Here is a 20,445-nt window from a genome sequence, read left to right as displayed (position 1 = left end):
AAAGCCTCATTCCATCTGTGTGATTTCAAAGACATATAACACACACCTCCAGGCTTTACTGCAACACACGTTTTTCAGGGATCACAGTTGTTGCTGGTTTCAGTTTCACATTACAGGAAATCAAACCTTTACAGCTGAGTGGTTACAAGAAATGATATCTAATCCATCAGATCTAGCAAACTAACAGGTCAACACTAAATCATGTAATGGCATGTGAACGGTTCAGAATGTATTTATAATCTAAACAAACTGAACGAATCAGTAAATAAAATGAATAAAGATTTAAAACATCATGTTCACAGTAAAGTACATCCACATTTATTTTCTTGATTTGATGCTCATATTTCAATATGGGAATCCTCTTTTTTCTTTTCAAATAAATTGTAGGAAAATAGTATAGTTTAACATGGAGAACATTACTTAAGTATAACAGAACTAGCTCATTAGTTTGCCCATCTTTTCATCAACTGTTTTTAACTTTATTTGTAAAATATTATTTTTATAAGTCAAGTTTCAAGCTGGATGACAAGCTAAATCTGTTTACTTTCAATCAAGGATTATATGAACGTGCAAAATCATTGTTTTCTGCAAACATGAATTCCTGAGATGACAATAAAGAGGCGCATAACTCATGTCAATGAAGTCAGAAGTTGTGGTTCCTGTGTCCTACAAGCCAGGGAAGAGGTAGAATCTCTTAGATAATGTTGCTCTTTCCTTGCATGGCATCTGACAAGGATGCAACATCTTAAACTTCTTAATGACCTGTTTAAAAATAACAAATAAATATTACAACATAGACTACACATAACCTAAATATGGTATTTGGCTAGTTATTGTAACTGATATGCAATACTACTGATAACAATACTAAATAACAAGGAAGTAAACATCAACTATTCAATCAACCATATCAGCACTGATGTCTGTGTTGCTAAACAACGTGACTTTGCCTTTCTGAAGAGCTCCTCGATGTCGTCCTGGTGGGCATCCTGATTAAATATTTCCACAATGTTTTGGATGAAATGTGAGCCTCTCTCTTGGTTTCTGTAGGACACAGTATCTGTAGAGAATACAAATGATGACTTAGATGGTTTGACCGAACATCATTGCTTAGATGCAAATTAAATAAAATACAATTCTAACACAGTATATCCAGCATTAAAGTGACACTTTACCCAAAAATGAAGATCCTATCATCATTTCTTTCTGCTGCTGAACACCAAAGAAAATATTTTGGAAAATGTGACCACTGTTTCCCTTTGACTTTAAAAGTACCCCCCGCCCCCACCCCCATACTATGGAAGTTTATGGGAAACAGTAACTGTTCGGTCACATTCTTCAAATTTGGCGAAGGAATGAAACTCAAATTGATTTGGAACTTGTGGATGAACATGTAAATGATTTAAATGATCACAGAATTTTAATCAGCTTTAGTGTGTTTCATCTAATATTATAGTAAATGGAGCAGAATAATGTTCAGAAATATCCACCTGGAGTACAGGATCTCAGGCAGCAGAAGTCTTTTTCACGGTGCTCTTTTGCTCTTTTGCGTGTCGGCACAGCGTCCTGGACATACACACTGCCTTCTTCATCTATAATATGAGGGCATTTGGCAAAGATTGGTGCTTGAAATGGATGAGGCTCTGACAAATCAAATATGACAACATTTTAAAGAGTCGAGCTTAACACCACTTTTTCCCCCCTAAAATAGTATTTTGTAACTCACCACCCCTACACGCCTGGATGAGGATGATTTTTGGCTTGTCCAGCAATCCAGCACAGTTCGGAGTGTTCAAGCTATTAAAAATTTCATCTGCTTGAAGAACGTCCTCTTCATCTTCATTATCGAAAGAGTCAAAAACCCCACAGATTCCACGGGCGTCTCCATGGGACATCAACACCACAAAGCAGCTGTCCGATTTAGCGTGTTCCTCTCGTTGGGCGAAGTCTCGCAAGGCAGCATGCATACCCTGAACATCAGAGCATCAATATCAAATATCAAAAAGAAAAAAAAAAGTGGGCTTATATGGTTTAAATACAGTGAAATTCACCTGTGCACTGAGGTCTCTGAGTGTGATCACAGTGTAACCCAGAGCTTTAAGCAGCACCTCCATATTCACCTCATCCTTGTCTGCCCCAGCCCTGTCATTTAAGTTTCTAAATTCGACATTGTTGATAAGCAGTGCCAAACGTTTCCTGTCCGTGGATTTGTCTTTTACTGGGTATATCTAGACAGAGAAGAAGAATTGTATTATTATTTATTTGCACATAATATTTTAAGACACAATAAAAAAAAATATACAACAAACACATAGACATAGTACTTTCTCTCATCCATTACCAAGATATCTGTTTTAATGATAACTTACATCATCTCCCATTTCTTGAAGCATTTTCTTTTTAAACTCAGGCGTGCATGGTGTAAGTGGATCTGAAGTTCTCTGTTCGGATGCAACAAATCGTAATATGTTGTCAGAAAAGGTGATATGTTTGATAAAACATTTATTTGGTCAATTCAGTTAGATTTTATTTACCACTCTCTGTCCACAGTTATTATTTTCACACCGCACAGCATTATTGGTCGGCCCCTTCCATTCCCTGCGGCAGTTCCAGCAGAAGTAGTAATTTCGTTTCAGGTTGGCCGTGCAGATAGTGCAGTTTACACACAGGTTACCTCGATCTCGTCTTTCCACGTTAGACTGACATCCAGGACACTGCAGCATTGACAAGCAGATGTGTTTTGGATACTTTATGCACTTTATTGAACAGATACTATTGATGCTATATGAGCTGGATGATGACATCAATGAATGAACTCACTTTAATTGAAAATTGATGGTTTACTGTTGTCCTTTTGCATTATTACACACTAGTTACCTATTTAATACTGTAAAGCTGTTTTGACACCGTCTGTATTGTTAAAAGTGCTATATAAATAAAGATGACTTGTTGTGTAAGAGGCCATGCATGCAAACAGCAAACAAAATGATATCTCTTACGGCTTTAAAGTCAAACAGTCTTCTAGCAACAAGTAGAGCGAGATTCTCCTCAAGGAATTCCCTTTGTTTGTCTGTCAGTGGGATCAGCTGACAGATGTCCTGATAAGAGAGATTCACACTGCAGGATTTGCGAGGACAAGAAAACGCAGTCTTTTTCTGAAAGACAAGAACCAGTTGAAGATAAAATTGTAGCATAGACATTAAACTCAGTCAATATGTGTACAGTTTAAATAATATACACTAACCTGTTTAAGATAATACTTGAACCAAGCAACAACATAGTCTGTCGGCATTCGATGACCACAGGGCAATGCAACTAATACAACAACAACAAAATACTTTAAGTACACACACAGACCAAATGCTGAAATTTAATTCCGATTAAAATGCTGATTAATTTGATCGATGGCTGGTCAACTCACCGAAGTCCACTCTTTCATTTGATGGCCGTACTTCAGAATTACGACCTGATTCATCAGTATGCTGTTTGTGGACATCTGGATTTTAAAAGCAATAATACAAATTATTATTATTATTTATTTTTATTTTTTTTTTGGTCAACTTCACTTTCAAAATTAGTCGTGGCCAATTTCACTTTCGGTTTTGCTATCGTTGTTTTTCATTTCCCAAAATAATGTTATTTTTTACCATTATCTCTAACACATCAATAAATATTTAAATGAAAAAAAAGAGATAAAAGTCAATACTCAAGTGCTGGAAGACTCTTGCTATCGCGGCGTCTGCTTCTTCCAAATCTTCGTCCCAGTCATGATCTTCCGTCATTTTTGCAATTCTAATTAAGTTATATCTATTTTTCTATAACGTTACTAAACTACAGTCGAGAATCCCTCAAATACCCAAATGATGTCCTCAGCCAGTCAGCACACACAGACTTATCAAGCACATCTTCAGTGTAAGTGTCTTGGTTTTATCTGAAGGCGGACGCACCAAAGCGTGCTGTCCCTTTGAAGGTGCTTTGGGTGGGGCCAGACTGTGAATGTCTATGTCGGAATGTACAGATATTTAGCAAAGTTGAGCTGAAGATAGAGATAGTATCGAAGAATAAAAGTTATTCTGGAAGCTGGATCAAGATGGTGCTTCATTTGGTCAATTTAGTTAACTAAAGCAGTAAACTGGTAGGGGATGTCAAAAGTGCAAAGTAATTAATGATCATTAATGATATTTTGCAAAAATGGAAAAAAACAACAAAAAGCTGACAAAATAAATAAAATTGAAGGGAAAAAGGTACAGGGAACAATTTTTGAAAAGAACATAATACAAGGAGTGATTACTGGGATCCTAATGGAGCAGATTAAGGAAATTCGAAGATATATGAGTTATGAGGTAAGACCTTATATTCCTCCGCCACTAAGATGCTTTAAATGTCAAAAATCTTGACATATTGCGGCAGTGTTGATAAACCCCTTGGAAAATCTCTAGAACCATCCTCAAAAGTCTCAATTTTTCACTAAAAGTTGCCAAATATGAAAACAAAGTAAAGTGAAAAAAACAGGAAATTTGGAAAAGATAAAAGAATATATATATATATATATTTGAAAAAGACATGTTGGGAATTTGTTTTATGTGTCACCAAAGTGCATCCCTGTCCTACTCAAATACAACAATAAGAGATATTATGATTCTCCAAAAACAAAAACTTTATTCGTACAATCTTATTTCAGTCAACACACTCTATAACTACAAAGTAAGTTCAAAATACTGCATCCCAGCACACGACACAATGATGCACTGTGTCTCTCAGTATCTGGTTGATATGACTGTGCATGATTTGTGGTATAACATTTGTGTCCATGGTTAAAACAAGATGTTCATGCATTGAGAATTTGGTGCCCTTATGTAATCAAATGAAGTTGTGGTGTGCATCAAACTGCAGGCGTGGCATACTCTGCGAAAACTCATTGGCATGATTTAAAGCAAACGTGAGGGGTCACAGGCCTACAAAAAAAAACAAAAACTTTTATTTAAATATAGCTAAAATAGCACCTTGTCGCAAAAAAAAGAAAGAAAGCTACAATGAGAAAGTAGCTAAACTTGGTGACAAAATCCCCAATTTGGCAACACTGATAGAGGCAATGTGCAAGGGCAGGCAAAGATGTGGAAGATGTGCTGGTGATCATGAAAATGGAAATTGTGAAAGAGGGATTAAAATTAAATGCTGCAATTGTGAAGCGGAGAATAGTTCTGCTTTTCGAGGGCGTGAAGTCCGCAAAAGAGCTGCAGAGATTCAGAAAAATAAACATGCGCAAGAGATTTCTTAATCTGATGCAACCAAGAAATTGCAAGAAAGAGGCAAACAGGGCTTGTATACAGGAAAAGCTCAGCAGGTCACACAAGTTCATGTAATGGATGTAGTAAACAAGTTTACCACATATTAAATGTGGGAAGAATTGAGTTTGAGCTATTTATAAATTGCTCAGCTCAAACATTCAAGAAGACAGAAAAAAATAAAGATTACAGTTAAAGCAGCAGAAAAGTTTCTTTGAATAAAAGGACTAAGATGGTTAACTAAGATTAACATTGTAAATGTAATGTTCAGACGCTTTTAGAAGGAATGTGATCAAACATCTATTTACCTAAAAAAATAACAGGATTGATGGAAAAGTTCCCTTGTTTGTCATATACAGCTCCACACTACACTCGTCTGGTGTGTGGCGATAATGCATCTTTAAAACTGGTTGTCAGCCACCAATCAAATCTAAAGAAGAAGAAAACTATTTAGTTTAATCGAGAATATAGTATTTATTATTATTATTATTATTATTTATTTCTAGTTTGTTTATTTGTTTTGATTGGTTTTTATGGTTTATTTTTGTCATAAAAGCACAATCCCGATCCATAAATGTATTCCAGTCGGTGGCGGTAATGCACCAGTCAGTTAGGTTGCCAACCGCCAGTAAACACCAAAAAAAGAAGATGAAGAGCAGTTGTCCCTTTGCGCTTGCCGTACAATGTGTTTGTTCAATCCAAGATGGCTGCGCTCAGGGGCAGAGCTGTCACGGAATGTCTTACAACATGTATTTTTCGACAAACAGGCACAGCGAGCATTTCCACTCTTCCTTTTGTTACGACAAGGAATAAGGTGAGAATCATGTTGATCTGTTTTAATTTGCTGCCCAAAATACGCGGAAACGGAGTACTCCACATGACATGACTTTGACAGAAGCTAATAGCATAGCTGAGGTTGTGCCGATTAAACCGGTGTTCACGTCTCTTAACTTTATCTTCAAAACACTTTACTTCAATGTTAAGTAACATTAGGCTTATTCTTAACATTAATTTTATATGATTGTTTATTTGTTTAATTTATATATATTTATACATATACACATATACAGATACATGCACATACATAAATATGTATGTGTATATAAATGTATATGTATGTATGTATGTATGTATGTATGTTTGTTTATTTGTGTGTGTGTGTGTGTGTGTGTGTGTGTGTGACTGACTGTGTGTATATATGTGTAAAGTACTATAATTAGGAATGTATAATAATATTAATCATAAATGTAAATATTCCAAACATCCTATTGTTCGTAGTTTATTGTATTTTTAAAAGGCCTGTGTTTGATGGTGCATTCATACTTTTTCCTCTGAATTGTTGCAGTGGTTTGTACCGAGATCACAGCTTCACACCTGCAGAGGAAGTAGAGGTCCACTAGTTAGGGCACTTCTTGGCTGTCCCAATCATGGCAAGTTCTTGCTGGTCAGTGCTGTGGCAGTCAGACACAGCAGCTCACAGGTAGGTTCCTTAAATAGAGTTTTATTACAGTAGCAGAGCATTTATGTTACTTTATGTACTCTTAAATGAAAACAGGTCTCCGAAGATCCTAATGTGGACTGACTTCTGTGTTAGATTAAGAATTATTTTGCATATTTTACAGACGACAGTGCAGAGCATTTCACCTGCAGTTGGACCTGCAGTATCTGTTCCAGTCTCCATTCCAAGTCCTTCTGCTGACCCCGCCCCTGCAGTCACGCCACCAATCACAGAGCAGATGACAGAGGCTCCTCTCACCGCATTGGATGTTCTGCAGGAGGCTGGAGCTGAAGTCAGCCTATCAGAGCTCGGCCTGGGCGGCCACACTCCTGTGGGCCTGATCCAGAATCTGCTGGAGTTCATGCATGTTAGCATTGGGCTTCCCTGGTGGGGGGCCATTATTGCAGGTAGAAATGTGTTTATAATGAGTGTGATTTATTGATGAAAATATGTTTTTAAATCCATTCAACAGCCTTTCGTCTTGTTACATCTTTTGTTTTAAAGAAATACAAACCACTTAATCCTCAGAGATGAAAAAAAACAAACTTATAAACAATAAATCTGTGCATCTAATATTTCCATTTTATTTGTCTGGTTCTCTGTAGAATAATTGTACTTATTGAACATCCACCTGGTGTCCTATTTAAAAAAAAAAAAAAACATTTATGTGGAATTCTTATTCACTCTTTCAATGTGTGTGTAACTTATTGTTTTATTTGAATTGAGCTTAACTTTCTGTCTGTTTCCCTCAGGCACCATTTTAGCTCGGTGTGTTGTGTTCCCAGTCATTGTAAAGGGACAGAGGGAAGCAGCCAAACTGAACAACGTCATGCCAGAAATGACCAAGCTCACCAACCGCATGAACGAAGCCAAACAGAGTGGCAACAAATTTGATTGTAAGTGTCTCATCTTCTGCGTACGCCGTTTTCTTTCTCTTTTTCTGCCTTTATTATATTGTCAGAGTGTATAAATGATTGTATCTTACAAGTTGATATTGCTTTCTATCTTTTGGTGTTCTTTAACGTATAGTCCCCATTCTAGTGTTGTTTTTAATTCTTTTCAAAAATGTGAATTTTCTCCAGTTTCAAAAGCATACACTGACTTGATGATGTTTCAGAAGAAACATGACGTGAACCCTTTGCGTGGGTTTCTAGTTCCCATGGTGCAGGTCAGTGGCTTTAAATGCTTTTATAATTGTGAAAAATTCTGTTAGTCAGCAGCTGCTTAGTAATCCTACATCTCTTTTCATCCCGTTTACTCTTCAGGCTCCAATCTTCATCTCTTTCTTCATTGCCCTGCGGAAGATGGCGTATCTCCCCGTGCCAAGTTTGCAGACAGGCGGCCTCTGGTGGTTCCCAGACCTAACCGCCGCTGATCCATTTTACATTCTCCCCATTGCTGTGACTGGCACAATGTTTGCCATCTTAGAGGTAATTGTTCAAGGAGTAGTTAATGAAAATTGTTCATACTTGACAATTTACTGACACTCATGTCATTCCAAAAACCATTTGAATTACTTTCTCTAATGGAGCAAATATTTAAAACAGTGAAAGCATATTGTGACAACATTTATGCATTGTAAATTTTGATTTTGGTCAGTATCTCACACAAAGTTATTGTATGGCTTCAGAAACTAAAACTGTAGTTACTAATATTGGTGTTTTTTTTTTTTTAAAAGACACATTTATGATGTATTGCAACCATATTTTAAATTGTTTTTCAACAGCTGGGAGCCGAATCTGGTGTAGACAACCCCAATCTGAAGGCCATGAAGACTGTGTTCAGGATCATGCCCTTTGTGATCCTCCCTATGACCATTAACTTCCCCACGGTTAGTCTCTCACACTCCTCCCTTCTCAAGTGTATTTGTTGTGGGATCTGATCCGTCTTCTCTTGTCATGCTGTAATGATTTTCACAGTGTCATTTGATCTGTGTGTTTTACAGGCGGTGTTCACCTACTGGATGACCTCTAACCTCTTCTCACTGGGTCAGGTGGCCCTGCTGAGACACCCGGTCGTGAGACAGAAGTTACGCATCCCGGAGCGCATCACACATCCACCTTCAGTGCTTCCTCCCAATGATGGTTTCATAAAAAGCATCAAGAAAGGTAAAAGCTTTTTCTGCTTCATCTTCTGTATCAGTGTTACTTTAGTGTTATTTATATACTCTACTAACATAACATTTATAATTTTGAACCAGGTTTTATGTCTATACTGAGATTTTGGTAGCACTTTATTTTAAAGTCCTGTTCCTCATGTACATACTATGTACGTATTATACATACTAGGTACTAACCCTGAACCTCCCCCTAAATCTAACCATACCCCATGTAGTTACCATGTATTACCAGAACTTTCTTAGATAAATACACTGTAAGTACATGTAAGGACTTGTACTGTAAAATAAAGTGAAACCGTAATTTTAGTTCAAGTTTTAGTAATTTTATGTGCTTTTATTGCTTTTTCTAGTTGCACTTTATTTTACAGTACGTGTACTTCCATGTCCTTATAGTGTACCTACAGTGTATTTATCTAAGAAAGTTCTGGTAACACAAGATAACTACATGGGGTAGGGTTAAGTTTAGGGGTAGGTTCAGGGTTAGTACTTAGTTATTACATAGTTATTGTAATTAGTATAATAAGTACATAGTATGTACATGAGGAACAGGACTGTAAAATAAAGTGCTACCCATTTTCTTAATATTTACGTATAGCTTTTTTATTTCAGTTTTAGTAATTTGAGTATTTCGGTTCAAAATTATTTCAGATAGTCGCCAAGGTAATTTTCATTTTTGAGTTTTTCGTATAGTATTTATAGATTTTCAGCTTTATTTCAATTACTGAAAATGACGTTTAATAGTGGAAGCTAACTATAACAACGCCGTTCTGTATCTGAACCACTTCTATTTGTCTTAGCATTTTGCCCGTCTTATACTCTCTGTATAATGTTTCTGTATCTGTTCGCCTCAGGATGGTCGAATGCTCAGTTGGCTCAGCAGCTGGAGGAGAGGGAAAGGAAAATTAAAGGACACCTGGATATGGCAGCCAAAGGTGAGGGTCTTCTGCCTGCACTAGTGCTCAAAATACCAAAAAAAAAAGTGTTCCTGTAGCTCAATTGGTAGAGCATTTGCATCTGTAAGGTTGGGGGTTCGATTCCCTGGGAACACATGAAGTCACTTTGGATAAAAGCGTCTGCTAAATGCATAAATTTAAATTTAAATTTTTAAATTTAAAATTCAAATTTAAAAAAAATCTTACCGACTCCAAACCTCTGAAATTATAATACTATTTGTTACAGAATGAAAATTTAAATGTATCTTGTTGAAAGTACTTGCATCTCTGTTTGCATACTATAAATGGTGCACAGTTGTGAAGCTATATTTAATGTTTAGTTGTATTTTTTGCTGTTCTAAATTTCCATTTATCCCTGCCCCTTTTTTTAAAGGTCCTCTGAGGCAGACTTTTACCCATAACCCCCTTCAGCAGTCAGCAGCATCAATGTCAACAGGAAAATCAAGTAATTCGAAGCAAGACAAGAAGAGGCCGTGGGAAGATACGATTGGTTAACACCTCGATGGAGGATTGTGAAGGCTTTGTACATATGTATTGAGAAGGACGTAAAATTAAGACTAAATAAGTGTTTAATGGAAAAATTTGCCATTAAAGAGCAATCTTATTGCCTTACCGCTCTCTCCATTCATTTACATGCACACAACTGAATCTCTGTTTACTAGTTTTTAAGCAAAGCACTTAAACAACAGTGGATGACGAAATGCTACTACTAAGTCAAGATCAACATACACAGGTTTTGCATTATTTGTCCTTTATTTAGTTAATTTTTTAATTTCTATTATTTGTCAAAAATCCATAATAACACTGTGTTCGTCAATTCAGTCTTTGGAAAATAAAAGCAAACATGGAAAATACTGTTTTCTATATTCAGACACAAACGTGTACAGATAAAGATGTTGTAGTGGCAGTTCCTTCCTTCAACACACAACAGGGAGTTTATTAGTCTTTCAATCTAAATTTCTATTCAATTAATGTGCAAGATTTAGGTTAAAAGGCGTTTCAAAGCAATGGTACAAATGTCTCTAAACAATTCCTCTCTTATCAGTGCTATAATTTCACCATCTTACCAAGCCCCACAACAACCCTTAGAGTCCAAAGGTAGTTTCTTCGTACTCGAGTTCGAGTTGGTTTACCGTTCCCCATCAAACCAGCATAAATATCTCTAATAAATACAAAGGACTCGCTTCGACTTGGAGGAGTTTTCACTTGACATCTGATCAGTCTAAAATGATATCTGTGTAAACCAGTGGGGAGTCAGCAGCTTGTGTATTGCATGTCCAGAGATATTGCAGTTTTCTTGTCCGTGCATCTTCCTCTTCTACTCTGCCTTTTCATCTTCTGTGTCCATCTCAGTAAGAACACAGTAGCACAGTTTCTGAATGAGGATACCTGAAGATGCTGGTGAAGAGGGAATGAAAATAGAGACACGCATATTACTTTTAGGAGCAATATATGAGCTGTAAACTTAAACCACTATTTGGAGACTTACCAATAATCTTCCTGAGCCACATTGGCCTACGTGTGGCAGGTAGATGGCAGCACAGGAAGTAGACGGGGACGCCCGATAAAGCAATGGCAATGCCGATCAATGAGTTGATAGTGTCGCTATACAGAGGCACCACCACGAGAAAAACTGTGCAGAGGCAGAATATAATTGGGAAGAACAGGCTGAGCTGAAAGAAAAAGAAAAGGGAAGATAAATGAGAGGGTTTAGACTGTGCTAATTATTCGATAAATCTTCTTGAATAAACTTTTTAAAGACATTTCTGTTAGTCGTCTCACACAACACAAATCGTATTTTGGCGCTTGTTTATGGAAATTACACATTGTGAAATGCACACGTAATACAATCTACTTTTTCATGTTTATCAAACAGCCTCTGACCACACCTACTCACGTGAAAATAGATGTATTAATACGATAACACTTTATTTTAAGGAGTCCTTATTACATGTACTTACTAATATAATAACTTAATTATATAATAAATTACACAAAGTTACATGCATGTAACCCTTAACCAAATCCTAACCCTAACCATATATAATAAGTACATGTAGTTAATTAATATTATTCAGTACTTAAATATATAAATTGTTACAGTTCACTTATTACTTTAAGTACTGAGTACATTTAAGTCCTCAAGGACACATTAAAATAAAGTGTAACACACAGTGGTTCTCAAACTTTTTTGGTTGCACACCCCTTTAAGCTTATATATATTATATAAATCTCCCTGAATTTTGAATTGATTTATTCATGTATAATATAACTCTCAAGCAGAAACTAGCTTCAATAAAGCATCACTTCAGTGTTGCATTGGCTTGGTTGAAATAAAAATCAAGTGTTGGTGGATTTAGCTTTCTCACTTAAAATACAAAATATAAAATAATAGATGGCAGACGTTGGTTTGTGTGGATACCTTCAGCGGTCGGTGTCTGTCCGGTTGTTTCCATCGCAGGTACAGCTGTCCCAGGATAGACAGACCCACAAAGAACCAGTAGCTGAAGCTGTAGTAATTGATCAGTTTAAAGACATCTTCCACACACAGGTACACAAGAGCCATGGCACCCTGTCACACAACAGAACAGAACATTTGAGAATAATTAATGAGATCATTAATGATGACTATAAAGACGTGGAATGTAGACAAATGCATGATCTTATAGGAAAACACAGGATGGAAACAGAACATTAGTACATGTAGTACAGCATATTATGACACATATGGAGATGTTGAGATGGGGACTGACATTGAAGAGCAGGGCAGGGATGGGGGTATAACGTGTGACGTGAATCATGCACAGATAATCTGGCAGGTGGCCCTCTCTGGAGCCCACGAAGAACAACCTGAGTAGAGATCCGCATATGAGAAATCAGCTGAGAATGAAATGATGTGGTGAATCAGACAGCAGATAGAAATTACTACTCACCTTGATGCAGCAACTATTGAAGCGTTTAATCCTCCAAAGCAGGAGAAGGCAACAGCAACTGGTATTGTCCAATTAAAATACCCAAATACCTGGTCTGCAAATGTCTGTGAATTAAAAAAAAAAAAAAAAATGAATTAGCCAAAACTCAATAGGAAAAATAGATGATTTAAGCTTGTACCAGCTTTCTCTTTTATTTAAAAGAAATAATTTAAAAAAATGTTATTCTGCTAGAATGCATTTCAAATGCAAATGATCAAAAGTGACAGTAAAAGCATTTATAATAATGATTTTTTTCCCCCCAATTAAATGCTGTTCTTTAAAAAAAAAAAAAAAATCACAAAATAAGACATTTGATCAGATTATGAGACTTTTTTCAAAATCTTACCGACCCCAATCTTTTGAACAGTAGTGTATATTCAGATGACCAGCAGAGATAAACACTCACCACAGCTACGGCGTCACTGTCCAGGATGGCAGGAATAGGCAGGACTGTATAGTAAGCCAAATTGGTAAGAATGTAGATCACTGTGACAATGGGCATGGAGATGGCAATGGCCAGCGGGAGATTCCTGCAAAACACGATGACCACCAGAGGTCAGCAGAATGCATTCTCATGCAAACAATACCTGGCCTGCAAACCTTTACAATTAATCTACAACTCTCAAAGCTCTTAGAGCAACACTTTGCCTAATGCTGACACATGTGTTTCACATGTCCATAGATTTTTTTTTTTACTTCTACATAGAGACCAAAATGGAGAAGTGCTTGGATAGTTTGTGGGTAGGAAGGCCGAGCATCCCGCAAAAAGTCATGTGAGCCAATCACATGTTTCCTGTGATTTGACAGTCAGACAGATAGATAGATAGATAGATAGATAGATAGATAGATAGATAGATAGATAGATAGACAGATAGACAGACAGATAGACAGATAGATAGATAGAGAGACAGACAGATAGATAGATAGATAGATAGATAGATAGATAGATAGATAGATAGACAGATAGATAGATAGATAGATAGATAGATAGATAGATAGATAGATAGATAGATAGATAGATAGATAGATAGATAGATAGATAGATAGATAGATAGATAGATAGATAGATAGATAGATAGATAGATAGATAGATAGATAGATAGATAGATAGATAGATAGATAGATAGATAGATAGATAGATAGATGACCTTTCAGGATTTTTGATCTCCTCTGTGACAAAGTTGAGCGTGTCCCATCCAGAGTAGGAGAAGAGAGCAGAATACAACGCCAGAGCCACGTGACCTGGGTCCTGAGATGAGCCTGAGAAGAGCCCCTCGAAATTCTGAGTGTGACCTGGACCACAAACACACACGGAAACCAGGATAGTCAGATTAAATGAAATATTCAGAGACAAAGCTGAGAACCTCACACAGGTGTAAAAAGCTTTTACCCTGAAAGATCTTGACCAGGCCAGTGATGATGACAGCGATGAGGGCGATGACCTTTGCGTAGGTGAAGAAGTCCTGAACGCGTGTTCCATACTTCACATAGGCACAGTTCACAAAGGTCAGCAAGCCTACAGAACAAACACAGATCAAGATCAAACCTTTTTTTCTCAATATATTGCGACTTGCACAGGCCCTTGTGTTTTTGTGCTCAGGGTGAATATCTTTCAGTCTTTAAAAAGATAGTCCACCCAAAAATGTCATATGTTTTTACTCACCTTTATGTCATTCCAAACCAGTATGCATATCTTTTTCTGCTGAAAAGAACTTATTTTGAAGAATGCTGATTACCAGTTTTGATTCCCATTGACTTCCACTGTACTTACATGAAATTCAACGAGAACCAAAGTGGTTTAGTAACCAACAATCTTCAAAATATCTTCTTTGTGTTCCACAGAAGAAAGCAAGTCATACAGGTTTAGAATAACACGAGGGTTACTAAATGATGATAGGCTGTTAATTTGTGTTTGGACTGTCCCTTTAAGGATCCACATGGGTGTTCTTGTGAGTCTAGTCACAACATCACTGCAGTAACATGAAATGGATATGGTCTTCCCTTGTTTTCCAAGAGGATCAATGATCTTCAGGGGTCAGTTTGTTCTGATCCTGAAATGTCTTGATTTGTGTGATCATGTGTGTGTGTTTTGTAATGTAGTCTTCCTGGCTTGAGGAAGCAGGGCTGCTGACTCTAGCACTCCTGCTGGTTGTTTTGCAAGGAGCGAAATAGCTTAGGGCAGCACTAAAGTTTGCGTGCGTGAGCGGGGCATTTTTTTCTGTCGTACAGAAAATCCAGCTGTAAGCACATGCGTTTACTGTGATACTGCATTCTATGAGGGCACATACAAACAATTAATAACAAATATGTATTGCTTTGTATTGCAAATATCCCTTGGTGGTGCATGCATACAGGAAATAAAACCGTGGAAACTGAACTGAAACTGAGAGTAAGATTGGATAGTTTGCGTTAAATAGCCTTTACTGCAAATGAGGAAGTTACAATGTGTCACGTGACTTGCTAACTCTTACAATATACTGTCAGCGTCTGACCCATTACAATTCTCTCTCCCTGAGTCCAGGTCACATTTCTAAAAAAAAAAAAAAAAATGTTTTACAAAATGCTTGCTCCCACTTCTTCTTATCTGTTATGGCTGCTATCAATGTTGCCTCAAGTTCATAAACTGCTCGCACACCCGTTTCTAATCTACAGTCTCGCTGCTTAAAGGAGGGCAGATAGCACAGAGACAGATATGTGTCTCATTCCTGTACGGTTATGTCATCTTTTATAATGAATAAACAATAAAAAAAGAAATGTACGACTAACATCATTCACTTCCACTGTTTAGATAACAAACATCTAATATCATTCATATCTAATGTTGCGTTTCATGTGGTTAAAACAACATGAGCAAGCGATGACAAAATGTCAAATTTTGAGGTGAACTATTCCTTTTTTGTGGAATTTGTCCATGTTATAATAAATACGAAATGAACAGCTTTTTCTTTTTTAATTTTCTTACTCTCATGCCACACCAAACCTGTTTGATATTCTTCCTTTCTGTTGAAGATAAAAGCGGGAACCAAATCGTGGTGTTTACCTTTCGTCTTTCACAAAACAAAGTCAGTCTTACAGGTTTGGAACAACAAGAGAGCAGGCAAATGATGACAGAATTGTATTTTCTGTTGACAACTATAAATAATATTAACATTGTTAACATTACCGTGCCTCCTATTAAAAGAACAGTACACATTGTATTTGTAAGGATTGTAGATGTGTCTACTGAATCTGTTATCACACTCCCTCTCACACTCCCTCTATTCCATCCTGAGCTGTCATGAGCTATTAGTCATAAAGGCAAGATTGTTAATCAGAAGGACTTTACCTTCCAGAAATCAGCAAGTTCTTGGTAGTGTTTCTTATCTTTCAATGAAGCATACAAGTGTGTTTGTTGCAATCAGATTAACTTCATTTAGATATGGGGGTATAATGTTTAATCACATTTTATGAAAGACAATCTTTTTTTTTTTATAGATTATAGATTATGAAAGGTGTGGAAAAAAATTCTCAGATTTCAAAATTCTGGAGCATTTCAAGAACTGCCAGTTCAACTGAATTTAGTTTTGTTTCAGTTTGCACTTTTTTTTTTTGTTGGGTGTCATGCATGTCTGCGCTGAGCGAGACGAATCACGTGAATGTAACCTTCAACATCAGCACTGGTCTGACACATTCTCTTCTCCTTCCCTTTTCCACTCAACATCAAATACTGACAGGCTGTCATTATTGCTTATAACGTCATCATTATTTTTCTCCTCTCACCAAAAAGTGCACTGATTGTGCCATAGTGAAGTGGTATGGTATCAGATGATAACCTTTGTTTGAGAGTGTCTTTTGAACTCCATATGTGTCTTGTGATGTTTTAATGCCACTTCATGCGCTCTTGCTGTCTGTGGTAAATGTAGCTCTGTGTTTATGTATTTGTGTAATAGAAAGCTGCTAGCTGCTACCTACTACCCACTTCCTGCTGCCAGTTTTCTCAATGTTCACACAGTCTTTCACTGTGTTACCCACTTTCCCAACAAACAATCATTGAATGCAGAAATGTGATTAAGCTTTGAATTCAAGAGCTAGTTAAACCCAAATTGTTTAAATTTGTCATCATTTGCCTTTCACACATTGTAATTAATTAAGGTTATGTCAAATATTTATTTTTTTCTGTAGAACGCAGCAGGAGAAATGTTGAGAAATGGCATTTTTAAAAATAAAAGAAAATAAAGTAACAAACTGTCAAGCTCCAAACTGGAATAAAACCACTATAAAAATATCACACAACATACTCCACTTGACTATATTGCAACATTTTGAAATTTTTGAGGAATAGATTGAAAAATAAGTCGTTACACAGTGGCAAAGCACATGAACGTTCAAAGGTTTGGGGTCGGTGGTGTCGTTTATGCTCACCAAGGCAGAAAGAAATACAGTAAACTGTAATATTGTGAAATATCAAAGCTATTTAAAACGCACATTTTGATACTAATGGATTATAATGTAATTTATTCCTGTGATGGCAAAGCTGAATTTTCAGCAGCCATTACTCAAGTCTTCAGTGTCACTCAGAAATCATTCTAATATGTTGATAACATAAGCAATGTTAAAAACAATTGTGCTACTTAATATTTTAGCGAAAACCATGATGCATTAAAAAAAGAAGATCCTTCTATGAAAATAAAGTTCAGATAAACAGCATTTATGGTTAATTTAATGCAATGTTCTTTAAAAAAAAAACTATTATTTGGTGACCCCAAACTTTTGAACAGTGGTGTATATTATTCAATATTTCTCCTTCTGTGTTCCACAAAAAACATTTTGGAATGATAGATAAATGACTCTGGATTTGTGATTCATTCTTTTAGCTCAAATTTTTTTTGCAAAGACTTGAGGGCCACAAAACTTCACAGACAACCTACAAAAGCAACTCCCAATCATATACACACACATCCACAAGCATCAACTCACATATGCAGGCTGCAGCCAGCAGACGATTGGCCACGTAGGGTGCTATACACGTGGAGAAGATGGGCTGCACCATGTAGTTGGAAAAGGTGATGGCTATCACTGCCTGACTGGTGGGCTCGATGATCAGGAGAGAAGTCCATAGACGGATGAAAGCCAAAAAGCCTCCAAAGGCCTCCAGGATATAGGCGTAGCTGGCTCCTGACTTGGTGATGGTGGTCCCGAGCTCAGCATAACAGAGCGCCCCGAACACCGAGAAGATCCCACCAATTGTCCACACTACCAAAGACAACCCATAGGAGCCACTGTATATCAGTACGCCTTTGGGTGAGACGAAGATCCCGGAGCCGATCATGTTTCCCACGATGAGACAAACGCCATTGAGCAGAGATATTTCTTTTTTCAGTTTCATGGACTCGTGCGAGCTGCTTGCCTTCAGGTTCCCGTTGGACACCTCTGAGGACTGCTCCTCCGTGGGTGCAGGGCTGTAGGACGCCATTGTTTTAAAGGGCCGATGTGTTGGTCAAAACAAAAAAAGACTGTCTTAAACCAGTTCTACAGTCACATACAAGGGTTTCAGGAAGGTCTGCAAGGTTCCCAGCTAGTTCTTGAGATCTTCAGGTGACATCTGGGGAAAACATAGTGTTCAGTTTTTATACACACATGCACGCTCATGTAATAATCTCCAAAGAAACAGGGCAGTCATAAAGAGCTCACATACACACTCTTGCTTTTCAAACGTACATATGGCTATTACGGATCCATTAGATGTCATGGCAAATGGCTTGTTAAAGGTGTGTAAACAGAGCCGCACAGAGAAAAGGTCTACATGTAAGAAAAACACCCAGCTTGCTCATATTCCTTACTGCGTGAGACAGGATTGTGCGTCTTAGCCTACGGTTTAATCAATCACCATTCCTGACTTGGACATTGATCCACCTGATCTATAGTCAAGACCAAATGGAGGGATTTTTAATACGTCAAGTCCAATTCAACTCTCTCTCTCTCGTTTTATCTCTCTCTCTCACTTTTAGCACGGAGACTTCTTGGTGCGTCAGCATGCTGATCTGTCACATGCTCCTCAAGGTTCAATGGACTCAAAAGACCTATGCTCAAGAGCACACGCTGTGAAGCGTTTTCTCATGACGATATTAAAAAAAATGCACATACAGGAACATGAGTAGTTAATTGACAGCTTGTGTTTTTGAAGCTCAAAGTTGAGAGCTATTACTGCCGACTATGCCAAACTGTACACTGACAAAGCATTATTTTGGCATAGGTTAACTAATCAGATTTAATGACACCCTGACTTCTAAATGGAAAGTGAATGAGAATTTTGCATTGTTATACATTATACATCATGGCTGTAGAATTCCGGGTCATCTGATTGTTTAAATTCAAAATTTTAAAAAGGTAGTTTAAAATGTAGAATTCTATCGTTAATTCCCTTTAAAGATGGAATAAAGGCTTCATGCCCTTCTTAGCCAAGTAGATTTTAAATGCAGCTTCCAAAAGACAAAAAAATTGCTGATAATGTTTTTCTATTTGATTAATCACACGGGTGTGATTTGATCGTTCACTGGGTTTGATATTTTTAATGTTCTATGCGCTTTGTAAAATGAAAATGTTAGTAACTAACAATATTGTTATTAAATTCACATTAAATACAAAGTCAGTCGTATTAAAACTATTTTATGGCATGACACCCATAATCTTGTAGGCTACTTAAGTAGAATATTTCCTGAAAATACATTTTTATATTAAATCTTTAAGACATTTCCTGATAAGTTGTTACGTTTGGAAATATTTCAAATAAAAATAAAATAAAACTTATATCAGTTATACAGTGCTATTGTGGCTGCTGTGTCACACACACACACACACACACACACAAATGCCCCCTCAAAAATCATGAGTGCATGACGGCCCTGACTGCAGATCTGATTAATTGCTCTGTATAATGACTGGGAAGGTCTTATCACAAAAGAAGAAAGTTGCATTCAGGAAAGGCAAAAGGAGATAGAGAGGATGATTAAAGAACTGATGTGTGGGTGGACAGTAGGCAATTACTGCACGTGATAATTAAACAGCCACACCAATGCAAGATCTTTAGGGACCAGAGAGCAAGGTTCAGGGCATGCTGATAAGCCTCTGAAAAAACAACTATAAAACAAAATCACTCAAGGTTACAGCTTAAGCACCCATATAGACTTGCTGTAAAGCAGAATATTAAATAAAAATGATTTTTATCAGTGTACTATATAAACTAACTGTAAACTACTTGCGATATCTATTAAAAGAAAATGGTAATCTAAGGTAAATCTTAAATCCTGTAAATCATCCTTTATGAAATAATAATTCTGGCTTTAAATGACGTCAAGTAGCATAGGCTACAGCTGAGCGGAACGGTTTGCATTACCTTTTCCCCCAGGTGCTGAACTGGCATCAGGATACAGCTTGTACGGATGCTTTATCTGCCGTTCATTTTCCTAGACACGCACGAATTGATGAGCAGTTCATGTTATTTCGCCGTGTGAGATCTCAGACTGTCATATGCTGTCGGGTCTGTCACAGCTCGCGCTCGAGTTCCCTTCCGTGCAGACGTTTCAAGGAGATTGATGAACTTCTGCTCTCAGTCAAATACAGACTGCAAACACAGGCAGCG

General features: G+C 37.1%; 3 protein-coding genes across 5 annotated transcripts; 1 reads left to right on the top strand and 2 right to left on the bottom strand.

Moving 5' to 3' along the window:
* Positions 1-266: 266 nt before the first annotated feature.
* On the bottom strand, positions 267-4,086 carry LOC113105593 (caspase-1-like). 2 transcript variants are annotated; one of them, XM_026266745.1, is made up of 11 exons: positions 3,707-4,086; positions 3,422-3,496; positions 3,245-3,315; positions 3,000-3,155; positions 2,535-2,714; positions 2,370-2,441; positions 2,052-2,228; positions 1,727-1,970; positions 1,491-1,643; positions 951-1,060; positions 267-762 (listed from the first exon to the last, which is right to left on the bottom strand). In XM_026266745.1, exons 1-11 carry the CDS (start codon positions 3,780-3,782, stop codon positions 667-669), a joined length of 1,410 nt encoding a protein of 469 aa, XP_026122530.1. In that variant the 5' UTR covers positions 3,783-4,086; the 3' UTR covers positions 267-666. The 2 variants fall into 2 exon arrangements, with proteins under 2 accessions (XP_026122530.1, XP_026122531.1); XM_026266746.1 differs by having other exon boundaries at positions 1,491-1,592.
* Positions 4,087-5,946: 1,860 nt separating this feature from the next.
* oxa1l (OXA1L mitochondrial inner membrane protein) lies at positions 5,947-10,465 on the top strand. Its single transcript, XM_026266739.1, has 10 exons — positions 5,947-6,099; positions 6,631-6,765; positions 6,908-7,190; positions 7,536-7,679; positions 7,866-7,951; positions 8,049-8,213; positions 8,510-8,614; positions 8,729-8,891; positions 9,754-9,834; positions 10,229-10,465. Exons 1-10 carry the CDS (start codon positions 5,989-5,991, stop codon positions 10,348-10,350), a joined length of 1,395 nt encoding a protein of 464 aa, XP_026122524.1. The 5' UTR covers positions 5,947-5,988; the 3' UTR covers positions 10,351-10,465.
* A 124-nt stretch (positions 10,466-10,589) lies between these two features.
* LOC113105587 (Y+L amino acid transporter 2-like) lies at positions 10,590-20,401 on the bottom strand. 2 transcript variants are annotated; one of them, XM_026266737.1, is made up of 10 exons: positions 20,200-20,401; positions 17,784-18,408; positions 14,218-14,343; positions 13,976-14,120; positions 13,234-13,357; positions 12,789-12,892; positions 12,609-12,705; positions 12,278-12,427; positions 11,345-11,528; positions 10,590-11,253 (listed from the first exon to the last, which is right to left on the bottom strand). In XM_026266737.1, exons 2-10 carry the CDS (start codon positions 18,277-18,279, stop codon positions 11,174-11,176), a joined length of 1,506 nt encoding a protein of 501 aa, XP_026122522.1. In that variant the 5' UTR covers positions 18,280-18,408; positions 20,200-20,401; the 3' UTR covers positions 10,590-11,173. The 2 variants fall into 2 exon arrangements, with proteins under 2 accessions (XP_026122522.1, XP_026122523.1); XM_026266738.1 differs by lacking the exon at positions 20,200-20,401 and adding an exon at positions 18,525-18,647.
* Positions 20,402-20,445: the final 44 nt, after the last annotated feature.

This window comes from Carassius auratus, chromosome 7 (assembly GCF_003368295.1).
Source record: "Carassius auratus strain Wakin chromosome 7, ASM336829v1, whole genome shotgun sequence".
Taxonomy (NCBI): Eukaryota; Metazoa; Chordata; class Actinopteri; order Cypriniformes; family Cyprinidae; genus Carassius; species Carassius auratus.
The sequence above is the reverse complement of the archived record's forward strand: the minus strand, read 5'-3'. Positions and strand labels throughout refer to the sequence as shown.